At 39.6% G+C, this 16039-nt stretch overlaps 1 protein-coding gene across 3 annotated transcripts; it reads right to left on the bottom strand.

The window, feature by feature from the left end:
- Nucleotides 1–1347: 1347 nt before the first annotated feature.
- SEH1L (SEH1 like nucleoporin) lies at nt 1348–13505 on the bottom strand. 3 transcript variants are annotated; one of them, XM_042464984.1, is made up of 9 exons: nt 13154–13505; nt 11531–11581; nt 10933–11079; nt 10283–10494; nt 9203–9301; nt 7479–7619; nt 6255–6412; nt 5496–5649; nt 1348–2038 (listed from the first exon to the last, which is right to left on the bottom strand). In XM_042464984.1, exons 1-9 carry the CDS (start codon nt 13262–13264, stop codon nt 1849–1851), a joined length of 1263 nt encoding a protein of 420 aa, XP_042320918.1. In that variant the 5' UTR covers nt 13265–13505; the 3' UTR covers nt 1348–1848. The 3 variants fall into 3 exon arrangements, with proteins under 3 accessions (XP_042320918.1, XP_042320919.1, XP_042320920.1); XM_042464985.1 differs by lacking the exon at nt 1348–2038 and adding an exon at nt 2427–3720 and having other exon boundaries at nt 13154–13498; XM_042464986.1 differs by lacking the exon at nt 1348–2038 and adding an exon at nt 3727–5179 and having other exon boundaries at nt 13154–13502.
- Between the last annotated feature and the right edge of the window lie 2534 nt (nt 13506–16039).

A 16039-nucleotide genomic window follows, 5' to 3' on the forward strand; every position in this document is an offset into this window, starting at 1 on the left:
CATTAATTTATTCTAATTTCTAGTTGATTTATAAACGTTACAACACACACTCAAAACAACCCATCTTAAAACAGGTGATGAAAAACCTGCAGCTGTTACAGCAAGATGGAAATCCTGCCACACTCCAGCTGCTGGAGTGCAGCTCCCAGCATTCCTGACCATTGACTATGCTGCCTGGGAACTCCTGCAATACAACATATGGACACTCCATGACTACCATCCATGCCCCAGTGGAAGAAGGGCTGCCAGCTACACATTTATTCCCTTGATTTGAGTACCTACACTTGTCAGAGGTTACATCCCTAACTTAGGTTCAGCTTTTCTTGTCTTTGATTCTGCTGTAGGCAACAGTGCAGTAAAGTCAGTGGCTTTCTCTGTATTCTCATCATAACACTTTCATCTAATGACTGCCTATTGCACGCCTTAAAGTAATTTCTGACACAGCCCTAACATGACCATATCACAGGATTTTATTTGTTCAGAGGGGGTTTGTTTTTAACTTCCTCTGAGGCTGAGAGAGGGTGACTTGCCTGCAGTTACCCAGTGGGTTTCCACAGTCAAGTGGTGATCCAAACCATAGACTCCCTGAGTCCAGCAATCAAACTGCTAATTCACACTGGCTCTCTCTGGTGCTTTACCAAACTGCAAATCTCAGGATTCTGTTGGATGGGGCCATGGGAGTTAAAAGTGGGGGTCAAACTGCATTATTTCTACAAACCATTGCACCATGCTGGCTCTTCTAAGGAAGAACTTTTAAAAAACCCAGTTCACTTTAGGAGTGCAGGGGGCCGTGTGTTAAAAGCTGTGTCTCAACCTCTGGAGATCTGTACAATGAACTGTCCTGAGGAAATTCAGGAGGACATTCTATTTCTCACCCACCTCCCAGCATCCATACACATACCATAGGTTACTGCTTTTTTAAAAAAGTATTTTTAAGTGCTACAAGTCTCTGAACTTTACTTTTTCTGCGACTTCTAATCCTGACTTCTCCCCTACCAAATCCGACTGACTGAACATGTTTTATAGGTGACGTTATGTCCAGATATCACACCCTATAGTTGAACTGCGTGAGTGTAGCAATACCAAAGACAAGATGTTTAATGTAACTGACGAACCTATAGTCAGAGGTGCAGCATGACAGCTGGACTATGCATTCCTCTGACAGCCTCTTTATGTATCACAGAGTAAATATAAGCAATATGTGATGTACCATTTCAAGTATTTCATTAACCTGTTTCCATAAGACTGTGTAGTGCATGTATTTTTATTCAGAATGAAAGTGTTGTCATGTTATTCATCTCTCTTCCCTTTTTTTGGTTACAGACTCCGTAGGAACACTTCAATGACTTCATCATTCCCTTTTATTGCTATGTATTTGGAAAAAAAGGCCTACAAACTTCCAAATATGATGCTGGTATGGAAGAACAAAATCTTTTATCTCCAGTCTAAACCAGTTTTCTCCAAGTTCTATTCGCTAAAAGATACATTTCCAAGACCAATGGGGGAGGGGGGCATAGACTGAAACCAAGTTACAAAGTTCATAATAAGCTGAGTATTTTAAAAAAGGAACAGACCAAGTAATTTGTATGCATCTGCTGTGCATAACTCACACTTAATATAAGCATCTTTATTATAGTTAAAAATGAATTGAATAGTAGGGCTAGCACTTGTTGGGTGCAGAAGTACTAACATAGTGATTTCCAAATATCATGGGTTCATCTTGCAGAACATGTCCTGATCACTCACCATTGAATTCTGATGGGAGGGAGGAGTGCAAAAACAAGCAGTCTAAAATGGAACCATTTTACAAGCATCTGAATAAGGCCCTTAATACAGTTTAAATGTGCATTAAACCCCCTCATGTTCACGCAAGAGCTTAAGAGGTCGAGAGATATATCGTGTGCGACGGTGAGGATACTGGAGATTGGAAGTGTCAGCACCGCAAGAATGTTCTATCAGAGGAGGAGGAGGTAGGAGCTGGGCATAACTGGACCATCTTGATCCAGCCCGTGGGGAATCCAGAGGGGGAAAGAAATACCTGAAAACAATTAAGACAGGAACACCAAAAAGAAAAAAACGCACACACACAAAAACAGAAGAGAATAGTAGTAAATACAAGAACCAAAGGAGGGAACAAGCTGGCAGGTGGGAGAGGGCTTTAGTAAATCCATGCAAAAATTAAAAATAAAATGAAATATAATGGCCAAAACCAAGTTCCCATTTCAAAATGTAGCTGAATGATTATAAAACTTGGAAAATTCTTCTTGTAGGAATACAGCCACAGGAGATAATGGCAAGCATGTGTTGTGTGCAGACTAAATCATCAGCAAATTAAAGGAGTTTCTAACTACCAACATTTGCTTATCCCTAGAAACTATGCTGTTCATTTTCATAGTAACAACTGCAGAAAAACAGGCACACATTAATTATGCAGGTACATCTGCTATATTTGCATCCAATTTAGATTAACTGTACTGAACATATTATAGATGAGGTGTAAGAACAGCTCGTTTTTACAATTTTTACATTTCCACAATATACAAAAAGTGATTCCTATTCCGCTGAAATACAGTTTTCATATATACATATTTATGGGAAAAATCTGGGAAAAAAAACAACTGCCTGGAACATTAAGGGCTAATGGACTATTCCATGTCAACTTTTATAACTTACCCGTACTATTAAAGACAGCATTTTATCATCTTTGGAAATGTAGACAAATTTACAAACAGAATGGCAAAAGTTAGTAAAAATATGAGACAGGACAAATTTAGAGCTACATTGACATGCTGCTAAGTAAAACAATGCATTTTTTGGCCATATCTAAATGAATGTTTACAGCCAACATTGCTTCCATTTGCTCAGAGATTATAACTGCAGAAGCAGCATGTATGCCCTTTGCAATACATGATGCACCCTTCAGATAATAATTCCCAGAGCAACCTGCCAATGCCACATAGCAAGCATTTATTTGGATATGGTACTCCACCACAAAGCTATGACCAGAGGAAATCTTACTGATTATTTCATGGAATCATGCCACAGGATCATGCAACTATCAGTTAAGATCATTCTCACTAAGACAACTACAAGAATGGCATTAATTTGTCTGTGGGGTGCTTTTTTCCCTTTGAACTAGTTTTTAACTGTGAAGCAATAGCAAACTAATTTGAGATACCAACTGCACAGTTGTCAAGTTACAATGTTGCCTGCATGGTTTAGTTACGTCTGCATCTTACAAGTCCATTAACAACACTTCAATGGTTAAGAATCTGAGCAGTTCAAAAAGCACAACAAAATAAAATAGTCAAAACAAATTTAATGAAAACCAATAAATTTCAGTAGCTTCACATCCAGATTTTCTCTCCTGACACCTCAGAATGCAAGGACAGTAATCCTTTTTAATGTAGTGAACTTCCCCCTTTCTCCCTCTTTGATTGTGGGGAGGACAGGAGTGTTTCTGTAATAGGGCTCATCCTGCTATTTTTTTCACAGGTTCCAACAAGGTCATAGTGTGCTGGCTAGCAGAGTGCAGTATACAACATTTTTAAAGAGACCCTTTTGATTTGCTTTTAGTAGTAGGCAGACTGCTGGTGTCTTGGGAAGAGGTCAAACGGCGCTGGGGAGGGGGAAAAGGAGTTCGTTTTCCATTCCTGTGTGCATGCAACAAGCAGCAAAACAGCAAAGTTACTCCAGTTAGCTTGGTATCAGCTGTGCTTTCTGTTAAAAAGGACATAATACAAATGGAGAAGGGAGAATGCATCACAATTTTAGACACACATGGTTATAAGCACAATAACAATACTGTACAGCAGTATTTGATAGGTTTATTAAGTTTTAATCTTTTCAATCACTTCTCAAACAATTTTAAATTATCTTCCAGTTAAGTATAAAACACTGATTGACTTTGATCTTCAAAAATGTTAGTAGAGTTACTAGAGTTTACTAACAAAAGTACCAAAGAGTTGAACCCTAAAAAACAGGAAAAGCAGTCTAGTAATGTATATCCATTTGCTTCTAGAAACCACTAAATTAATTTCTGCTTACATAGAGCCTGCAACATATTAATTACGGTATAGGTGTTCTTGTCCCACTTTCAAATTCATAATAAATACTAAAAAATAATAATAATCAGAATTTGACAATAGCTGGGTACATATATCATTTTTAGAGCGTTGTTTTTTCTTACACCAAAGTTGTGCCCTAGAATATATCACACTGTATGAAAATATTACGTCACCAACATAAGGGAGTGTTTAACTGAACAGGTGTAAAGAATTCCATCATTTAGTTGAAATAAAATTTAAGGAGCAGCAAGTGGGAACGGTGGCAGAGTGTCAGGAGCCCTTGTGGCATTTGAAAGTTCTTAGTATTTTTGGGGGGGTGGTCAAGAGAGCAGATATCACACAGAGCCCAGAATGAAGCAATCAGCTATCCAAAGATGCTGCTGCTCTGACATTTCGCATTGAGCAACTGCCAGGTCATAACTTTATCTGTCCCTTTCCCTTGTCTGCCGAACAGCCACCATTGTGGCATAGTTCAAGGAAGGCTACAGCTAGAGCACTGAACAGCAAAGAACATACCCTCCCCACCAGCTGGAGAGTTGTCAACACAAGCTAACAGCCCATGTTTTCCATGTAGCAGCAGCTGTCTCTTATTTCCAGACTCCTACTGATTGAGCAGCAGTAGGTGAAAATCTCAAGTAGCAGCACATGAAAAAAGTTACACATCAGTTACAATCCAGAAATATGGGTATATTCCTTCAGATAAATGCAGCCATGTTGTCCAGGTGTTTTAAAAAGCTGCATCACTTAGTGTACCCTTACTACTAATGCATGTGCTATCCCAAGCATGGAATAAAAAAAAACATAATAGTAAAGTTTCCAGCACTCATTTGTAGAAAAAAATGTGAAAAATAGATCTACAGCAATGCTCCAAATTTTGTCCATCAAATGTCACCATTGTGTCTGTATCCAAGTGCCAGAGGAAGTCCTATAGATAAAGTTCATTGATCAACATTGCTCCTTTCAGAGTCAAGTTTGTGAGGGCAGGTCAAAACAGACTCAAGTGATGAAAGCTATTTGAACAAACTGGTTGCCAAGAGCTAATGAAAAACAGGGTCCTGTTCCCAAGGAGTTTCAAGAAGTAGAAGAGGACAGAAGCAGGAAGTCAAAGAGACCTTGGTTGAGAAACAGTAGGATAATTAGTGGTCAAAGTACTAAAGGGTAGCAAGAGCCAGCTGCTATGAGTAGAAAGATACAAAAGTAGATAACACAGTTTAAAAATATGTAAAGGTCTCAGTATTTAAGTATGTGAACAGTAACTGCACAGAACTTGTTTATGCATTTTAAAACTTAAGAACTAGCACAACTGAAGCTAAATTTACTGACATAATGGCTTCAACTAATAAATACACATGAAAAACATACTGTCCTTAAGATTTAGTGCCAATAATAATTCTTAAAAATGGAGAACTTACATACAAAGTATCTTACCTGCCAGCAGATGTTCCATTGACTGAATTCTGAAGGCTTGCATTGGTTGTGCCAAATGGAGCATTAAAAACTCCCTGCTGAGAGGAGCTAGCATTGACTGGACTTCCATTACCTTTCAGAATTCCAGTGCACTTCCAATTGTCCATGTAGTTAGCTGAGGGAAAATTCCACAAATCCCAATTGTTTTTTTGTTTAAATTATGGTTACACAGTTGCATCAAAATGGCACATCCCCTCAAAACACATGACACAAAAAGAACTATCTCTTGGGTTCAGAGGTAGAAATCATGCAGCCTTCTGTTGGAACCACAATTCTCAGTAATCCTAGAGAGCACAAACAATGGTGAAGAATGTGGGAGTTGCAATCTAATGACCTGGACAGCCACACAATTTGCACTCCCACTCAATGTGTCCAAAGAAATACTGTGGCAAAACATTACCATACATGTAAATATTATTCTATAGATAAAATTAGATTACCTGAACTTATACTGTCTTATATTTACTTTTGTGATAAAATATTAAACTGATGTTAATGAGAATCAAGTTACTGACTGGTGGGTTTTTAATCTAAACATTGAGATATATTCTCAAATAACTATTATATAAATAAAGCTCCAGTAAGAGAACCCAAAGCACAATTCTTAACAAATTCACTCAGAAGAAAGTCTGACCTAGCTCAGAAGACTTATTTCCTAGTACACCTATATGGGACTGCAGCCTCAGTCTTTATGTCACAGAGAAGTGATTAAATGCTTACCTTTCCAAAGCCTTACACACCCATCATCTCCTGAAGATGCAAGTACTGTGCCTGTAATGTTCCAACTTACACGCCAAACTTGGGAATTGTGATTATCAAACTGAGCCACTAACTGAACCTCAAATTTTGTCAGTCCTGATGAAGTGGTCAGTTCTTTTCTATTAAAAAAGTAAAATTCTACATTGAAGTCTAATCTGCTTAAAGTAATTCATTATATATTCATTATAGTATTTCATCATACTATTAATAGAGAAAGCTATTCTGAAATCCAGAGTATTAGAATTGTACTTACTACTGGTGTGAAGATTAGAAACCGACACACTAAAACTACTGTTTAAAAAAGAGAAAGTCTGTGTGCCTATTTCTGGCAGTCATAACCTATTAAGATATTGTACTAGATGCCTCAAAAACTGACAGTGGTTTTTGCAGCAGTTTCCGAGTCAAAATTCCAAATGGGGATAGATTTGAAAAGAGGAAATAATTGTTGAGAAGCACTAGAACACAGGAGAAGGCTCTCTGAAGCAATTTCTGAGTCGGGGGGGGGGGGATGAAGGGGAGACAAAAAACAGGAAAGGGCTAAAATTCCTGAGGTTAAAAAAAATCTGCTGCTAAAATTCCTGAGGTTAAACAAGAGAGCAGAAAAAATGGGTGATGGCCCTTTGCGGCATTTTTTGTAAGATTCCTCAGGTTAAAAAATGGGCAAAGCAGGAAAATTGAAGGCCATATAAACCTGTCTTGGGATATTAGGCACAGAGCAGGACAATACTAGTACACTTTGGTGAGAACCAAAAACCCCAATGCTTCAATAGAGCAAACAGTAACCCCATACAGACAGACCAAAATAAAGCTGCTTCGGGTCACTTTGGAAGTATTCTGTTTAAATGTTGCATGCGTCCTAAGAATCCGGAATCCACGCCAAAGCCACAATCCAATCCTAAGAACTGGAGCGCAGCTTTGGCTCAGCTTCTGGACTCTTAGGACACATGCATCATTTAAACAGAGTACCTCCGAAGTGACCCGAAGCAGCTTTATTTTGGCCTGTCTGTATGGGGACAAAGTCTCATGTACCACTGAACTCAATGAGAGCACTCTAGGCAGAAACAGTGGATTTAGCCCAAAGCTATTTGATTCTTTTAACTACAAATATTAATTTTATTCTTGAAAAGGAAGAAAAAAATTACATCTGGTCCCACACTAGACAATAGCATCTGCTTCAAAGCTCACCTTAGGGGTTTTAATGTAAAAATGCGCACATCTTTGGTAGCTACTGCCAATATATGGAAGGATCTTCCTAGATTTGGAGCAAATGCAATATCATGCACAGGGTCTGTGACAGTCATAAGAGTTTCTGCTTTTGCATACTTCCTGAATAAAAGAATAATAGTACGTTATGATTTCCTAACATGCAAAGAGATATATGTTCCTTTAAGATCTTTTTAAACAACACAGATTTTTGACTGAATTCTCACATGCAAACTATTAAACCAATAAGTAAACAATTTGCCTTCAAAAATTAACACCCACTGGTCTCAATTCAACATCCCCACAGCAAGCAAAAATGTATGCATACACTATGCTGAGCCATATGCCATCCCTCAGTCTACTATAAAGTCCCAAAATCACCTTGTATGACCAGTCTATGCTTCACGGAAAGCAGGTACGACCAGAGAAAGATTGGCTATGGCTACCTCCCCCATAGCCAGATACACAAAGATGACATCAGTACTGAGACCCACAGGCATCCTTCAGGGTCTTAATGCTTCTGTAATCAATGGCCTGTTACAGACTGCCAAAATAAAGCTGCTTCAGGTCTCTTTGGAGGTATGCTATTTAAATGATGCATGGGTCCTAAGAGTCCGGAGGCCGCGCCAAAGCCACACTCCATTCCTAAGCACTGGAGTGCAGCTTTGGTGCAGCTTCCGGATTCTTAGGATGCATGCATCATTTAAACAGCATACCTCCAAAGAGACCCGAAGCAGCTTTATTTTGGCAGTCTGTAACAGGCCACCGTGTGTTGGGGAGGGTTTCTCTGATTCTGCCTACTCACCCTGAAGCACAGAATGCCCATGTGAGATAGCTACAGGGCTTGGCAATAAGTTTCAGGGTGCTTTGGGCACTGTGCAGAAAGGAAAGAAATACCAACCCTTGCAGCAGCCGAAAAAGCACATCCACATGCATAAGGGACACTTACACATGCGGATGTCCCTATCTGCATTCTCGTTTAAAAAGTAATGGATGTTCTCTCTGAAATACTGATGTCTGAAATGCCATGTGTTGTAAACCAAGGGGGCACACTATCACCTCCCATAGAATCAAAGAGAGTTGGAAGAGACCACAAGCGCCATCCAGTCCAACCTCCTGCCATGCAGATCACAATCAAAGCATCCTCGACAGATGACCATCCAGCTTCAGTTTAAAGACCTCCAAAGAAGGGCATTTACATTCACCAAAATGGGAAGAAAAAAAAAACCAGGGAAAAAATAGTTTTTTCCCTATTGCCCATTGAAAATATATTACAGGGATCTTTTTGTGAGTAGATAAGCAGTTTTCTGGCAATATATCCTATGTCTAAGTAGAAGTATGCAGGATGAGATTCTGTGGTTTGACTTTGTCTAGAGCATCAACAAAAATCCCCTTCCACCTCACAATTTCATTTTTTTAAATAAAGTTTCTGTTGAAATACCTTTATGCTTGTTGCATTTTTAAACACTTAATTTTAACAGACTCCCATGCTGCATTGGAATCCTGCCTACCTAGTTTCAAGATTTTGTGCCATGAGGGACAACTTGTTAAGAAGAAGTTCACATCTTCCCTGGACTCATGGAATATGTGCTTAATCCTCAGAAGCAATGTATTTGCAATCTTCACACGTATCAATAGCATAGGCGATGTCTCAAACAATATTATGAAGCATTTTAACTTAATACAAAATTAACTTTTCCTCTCACCTGGTATTTTCATTGTATTCATAAATCTGCACTTTGGCCAATACATTTGGACTGCTATCATCACTTCCAACAGCTATCATAGGAGCATGAGCACGAGAGCTGCAATTAGATACATACACAAATTTACTAGGAATTGTAACCATGAGGACCTGTTCTTAAAACTCCAAGACAATGACAGTTAGTAATAGAACAGAAGATGTGTCTTCTATCAGTCAATCAATCATCTAGGCTGGCACTAAACTGGAAGTGACTTCCCAGGGTCCCAAGCAAAGAAGGTTTGTCATATCGCCTGTTCCTTCTAACCGGGACTAGTACATTCAACATGAGAGTCTGCACCCCTCCAGATGTTGATCAGCTTGTTTCTATCATTCATCACCACTGTTGAGCCTAGGCAGGGGCTGATGAGAATTTGAATCCAGGAAATTGGAGGGGGGAGGCTGATTTAGCAGTCTTATGCTATACTCAACATCTCTTATTTAATTATTAATGTTTTAAGTACAGTACATACAGGTCAAGTGCACCTTATTTGGAATTCCAAAACTATTTAAAAAAAAAAATCTGGGTGGCTGAGATAGTGACATCTTTGCTTTCCAGTGGTTTAATGCACAAACTTTGTTTCTTTCACATTATTAACATATTTATAGAATTACCTTCTGGCTGTGTGTATATTAAATATACATGAATTTTGTGTTTAGAATTGGGTCCCATCTCCAAGGTATCTCATTATGCACGTAAATGCAAATACAGGTATTCCAAAATCTAAAACATCTCTGGCCCCAAGCATTTTGGGTAAGGGAGACTCAACCTGTACTGCATAAGAAAGATGCAGTCCAATTACCCATTGGGCTGGATCCAGATTTAGGTACTGGCCCCTCAGTTGATGGCTACTAGACCTCCCAGCCCCATTCTTCTCAATCCTGTGAAAATGCTACACAGAGGATCAGAGATCTTGGACCAAAAAATATCAGGCAGAGTGACTTTGCACTAACACGACATTTCTGATAACAGAAAGCATTGGATTTATCCCGTTGGTTTTTCTTTCTATTGCTTATTAGCCTGTCAAGTGTGACATTAACTAACCTTGAAGGATTCCAAGAAATACAACTGCAGCTTAGTTTACATGAGATTTCATGCTGAAGTGACCACTGACTCAAATTCATAACATCAGGAGCTTCATAGATCCTAACAACTCCATCTGCTGAACATGTTGCTAACATGAGACCCATATGCTTAGGAGCAAACTTTACATCAGTAACAGATGTCCTGCTGTCAACCAGAGTAGTCCTCTTTACCTAAAGATACAAGCAGTAGTCATTAAATAATGAAAAACATTAACAGAAATGTCATTCAAGCACTATTATTATTAGATGAAATACAGTTTGTCAACAAAGAATGACAGGAACCAGATGTAACAATTTCATCATTAGGACCTTGTTAATGAAGAAAGTCAGAAAAATAACCTATTGCTATTTATATTAGAACCATTATAAGCTACAAAAAAGTTATGGAAACTGAGTATGTTTTTTTAGTTTGATTAAAACGAAAGAGTTATGTCTAAAACCCTTACAACAGTAAATATCGCACAGTATACATAAGAAAAAAAATGCTTTGGATTTTAAAAAAAATGAATAAATCTCTTAATTCTGAAGTTTAGTGGGCAATATGCTCACCCATCAATGTTAAACAAATGTGGAATGAGTGCATCAAACTCATCACTTTTCAGATCTTACCCAGTGGCTTTGCCCTCGAAGTTTATCATTTGATTCTCCAACTATTTCTTCCCAGACAGCAGCTGTTCTGTCAAAAGAGCAGGAAGCCAGGACTTGTCCAAACTCTGGATGTGCCCAGGTAACACGCCACACGGACCCACTGTGTGTCTGGAAAATTCAGAAGGATTAGAATTTATAGACAAAACATTACAGTAACAGTCATTTTAGTTTATGAACAATCTCAGAACAGAATTTTAAAACATCATTGAGTAAACTTTGAAGTCTCTTTAGAATACAGTAGAATCTCGATTATCCATCCTTCAGTCATCTGACATTCTGGATTATCGACATCGCGGCTGCCTGGGGGTGTGGCTGTGGGCATTTCCGCGCCCTCAGACACGCCCCCAAACATGGCGGCCACGACAGGCAAGGAGAGAAGGGTAAGTGAAGCCTCGCTCCAAAACACGGCCCCAGGTGTGGCAGCGAGCAGGGCAAGTACCTCCAGGTTTGTAGTGATTTCAAGGCTTTTATTGGGCCATCTGAATTATCCAACATCCAGGTAACATCCATGTATGTAGACTGCTTGTACCATAATTCATTTTCAGACTCATATCTTTACCTTCCAGCTGGCAGTACAGTGCCATTCTCCATTTTCTCCTTTGTCCCAAACCTATTAAAAAAAAAAAGCTTACATTGAGTGATTTTAATCATACCAGTGTAAATACAAATTTAGAGAAAGCACTAGGAAGTGAGTCCTGCGAAAAAGTCCATAAATCAAAAACTAGGGAAAATATGATCAGACTATAAACCCAGAAATATTCCTCAGTTCATGTCAGCCATACATTTTGATTCTAATATGACATTCATATGCATGCATACCATTCTGATCCAGTATTATCTTAACTTGTTAGAAATAACAATTGCTTCTGTAGAGCAAAACAGTGGGTAACTCATTCTGGACAACTTTTGGTTCTTCATCATCGCCAGCAGCTATATATACTATTACAAATAATGTGTGCAGAAGTATATTTTAACTGCCAAAGGATACATGGTCAGAAACCACAATGTTGACTTTCCACTAAATGCAGAAATAGACATATGTTTAGTTCCACCTGGAATGCTAATTTTCTAAACAGAAGCATTGTTTATATAGGAAAATTGTTATATAAAAAAATAGATCTTTGGACTTGTAGGTGACAATTGCAGCAATGCATTCCTCCTGATTTTACAAGAACGATTAAAAGCCACATATCTTTATATCAGTTATCACTAAAGCCTCATTAACTTAGATTGCAACCACACTGCAGAATTAATGCAGCTCAACACCATTCTAACTAACAAGGCCCAGTGCTATGGAACACTGAGAACTGTAGTTTTCAGATATATTTAGCCTTCTCTGTCAGAGAACTCTGGTGCCATGAGAAACTACACTTCCCAGGATTCCATAGCATGGAGCCATGGCTGTTAAAGTGGTGTCAAACTGGGTTATTTTTGTACTGCAGATGCAGCATTAGTAAGCTTTATTTCTGCATAAGCATACCTAGGATTAATCTGCAAGTAATATTATCCAGCCATTTATCTACCAGCTGGTCACTATAACATATATACCAAGTAAATTTCAACCAAGGTCCAAAACACACTGCAGAAATAATCCAGTTTCAGAGCGCTTTAACTGCCTTGACTTAGTACTAGGGAATCCTGGGAACTGTAGTTTATGGTGGCACCAGAGCTCTCCCTGAATTCTGAATCTCTCACAACACTACAGTTCCCAGAATTCCCTAGCATTGAGCCAGGGCAGTTAAAGCGGTCTCAAAATGGATTATTCCTGCAGTGTGTTTTGAACCAAAGATACCCATTCTTCTATACAACCCATTGCATGCCAGTAAGTCCCAGTGAGATCAGTGCAAGCTTCTTCTAAATGATTAAGTACAGGATCACAATACCCTTCAGTTGGCACACATTGACTTATTTCAAGGATTTGTACCCCGCCTTTCTCCCACAATGGGATGGAAGGCGGGTTACAATAATTTAAAAAGGCAAAACAAGACAACAAACTCCCAATTCCCAGAACTCCATAGCCTTGAGCCAAAGAGCTAAAGCGCTACCAAACCGGGTTATCTATCTCCCCAGTGTGGCTGCAGCTAGGAGTGTCATGAGCTGCTGCTGGTCTTTGGGTGGGTCTCCTCCTCCTCCTCCTCCTCCTCCATCTTGAGGCGTGTGCCCCACAAAATGGCTCTCTCACCTTGACGCTCTGGTCGCTGGAGCAGGTGGCCATGCGCCTCCCGTGGAAGTCGAAGGAGACATCGTGGATGAGGTCTCGGTGGTCGGCGGCGATGCTCCGAGCCACGAACATGCCGCCGTCTTTAGCCACGCGGGCGCCCTTTTCCCTTCCCTCTTTGGCCCCGCCTCAAGTAGGCCTCTCTGCTGGGCTCAGGATGATGATGATGATGATACTAGTAGTGGCGCAGCTCTAGCGAGGGTTGGGCCTAGGCGGGACGTAGGCCTTCCCCTCAGGCAGAGCTAGCCTAGTCTAGGCCTCTGAGGGAGGAATATGATCCTCACAGGCGCCTCCTCATCATTCCTCTCAAGCAGAAGTGGCATCAAGGCCCCCTTCTGACGCCTTTTTAAACTGCCATGGCTTTCAATTTAAGAAATGTTGCCTTGGCCTGTTACAGACGGCCAAAATAAAGCTGCTTCGGGTCTCTTTGGAGGTATGCTATTTAAATGATGCATGGGTCCTAAGAGTTCGGAGGTCGCGCCAAAGCCACACTCCATTCCTAAGCACTGGAGTGCAGCTTTGGTGCAGCTTCCGGATTCTTAGGATGCATGCATCATTTAAACAGCATACCTCCAAAGAGACCCAAAGCTGCTTTATTTTGGCAGTCTGTAACAGGCCATAGTTTTATTTTGAACTAGTAGTCCCCAAGCTATGCTCTTATTAGAAGACATTTTGGACTCCAGCTCCCAGAATGCTTGGCTATTGGCCAACACAGCTGAGGATTCTGGGAGCTGGAGTCTAAATTATCTTATTAAAAGGGTACAGGATTTTTTTGGGGGGGGGGGTTTGAAGCCATTGTTTTAAAGTGTCTTCTTAATAATAAAATCAAAGCTCTAATTTAACTGCCATGGCTGCATGCAATGGGATTTATTTTATTTTATTTTATTTGTATGCCACCTTTCTCCCAAAGTGGGACCCAAGGCAGCTAACAATATATAAGACGTGACAATTACAATTGTATAATTAAAATTGTAAAAAATATAAAAACACAAAGGCAAAAATTTAAAATATACAGTGTTCATTATCTGTGACATATTTGTTATCCACCAGGGATCCTGGAATCAAACCCCAGCGGATAACAAGATCCCACTGTACATATATATTACATATTACAGCTATATTATATATATTACATATATACATACACACATACAATATATACACACACACACACATATTATATATATATATATATATATACACACACACACACACACACACACACGCATGCACACTACATTTATATATATATAATTTCTTGGTCTGTTTGGTATATGCAGAAACAATCCACTCTGACACTGCAGACATAATCCAGGTTTTGAGACCACTTTAACTGCTCTGGAATTCTGGGGACTGTAGTTTATTGTGGCACCAGAGCTCTTTCTGCTAATAGACCTATTGTTGAAATATCATTGTCAGTACTGCTAATATGGAGCAAAAAAGGCCAGGCATTAAAGCTGGGTTCAGGAAAGAAAGAGGCACTAGGGACCATATTGCAAACATGCATTGGATAATGGAGCACAACAAGGAATTTAAAAAGAAAATCAGCCTTTATAGATGATAGCAAAGGCTTTCATTGCATAGCTTATTAAAAAGTATGGATTACAGTTGCACCTCGCCATACACTGCCTTTTTATAGGCGGCTTTGAGCATAGGCGCTCAAAGCCACCGGCACGCGCGGGGCGGAAGGGGCGGCACGTCCCATTCAATTGAATGGGCGCGCGCACCTGTTGCGCCCTGTGCGCGCCCGCGCTGCCGCGCCGCCGCACACAAGCCCCATTGTTTCCAATGGGGCTCGAGCATAGGCGGAATTCGCCTTACGCGGAGGGATCCGGAATGGATCCCCCGCGTAAGGCGAGGACCCACTGTACTTTTAAAGAAACGGGTGTGCCAAAAACATTTTTTGTTTGTTTGTCCTTATGCATAACCTATATTCAGGCCAAGAGGCTACTGTCAGGACAGAGTATGGAGAAACAGAATGGTTTACTCCTTTACATATCATATCTTCAAAGTACAAGTACATTCCAGCCTTGCCTGACCCTCTTTCCAACTGGGAACCATTCTGTTTCTCCTTATTTTGTTCTAACCATGGCCTTTTGTTCTAAGTACAGATTTCTCATCAGGACTGTCAAATGTATTGGCACCCCTATGTCTTTAAGGGAATTCCATAGCTTTTCATGATCTATACAGTCAAAGCCTTTGCTAAAGCACATGCTGACACCATACTACTAGCAGAAAATAGCAGACTTGAATGATTAAAGAAGAAATCAAGGAAGAAAGTGCAAACTGTAAATGCAGGTTTACAGCTGAACATGAAGAAAACAAAAATAATGAGCACAGATGATTAACATAACTTTAATGTAGATGATTAAGACATTGACATCGCTTTTGTGATGTCTTGGTTCAGTCATTAATAAGAGTGGAGACTGCAATCAAGGCATTGAAAGAAGATTAGGATTTGGAAGGGCAGCTATGAAAAAATTAAAAAAGATCCAGACGTGTAAAAATAAATAATTTAATACTAAAGTTAAGATTGTCCATGCCATCATATTTTCCATTTCTGTGAATAAAGCTGAAGTCAACCTGATGGCAGTTAAGAACTTCTGATAGATAGACCTATTATTGAGATTAGGGTTTTCAGAATAAAAACTAGAGCCGGATAATGTACCTTTATTGTGCAGAAGGAGGAATTTCAGCAGATGCTACCTGCTTAGATGACAAGCAACATTTGCGGAAGTTTCCTCTGCTATTGAACCAGTAAAGGTTTAGGATCCCTCTCTGGCAACTGTAATTGAGATATAATTGGTTGTAATGTTACACTGATAATTAAAGGAAATACTATATATCCTT

The sequence above is a fragment of the Sceloporus undulatus genome, chromosome 4, assembly GCF_019175285.1.
Source record: "Sceloporus undulatus isolate JIND9_A2432 ecotype Alabama chromosome 4, SceUnd_v1.1, whole genome shotgun sequence".
Classification (NCBI taxonomy): Eukaryota; Metazoa; Chordata; class Lepidosauria; order Squamata; family Phrynosomatidae; genus Sceloporus; species Sceloporus undulatus.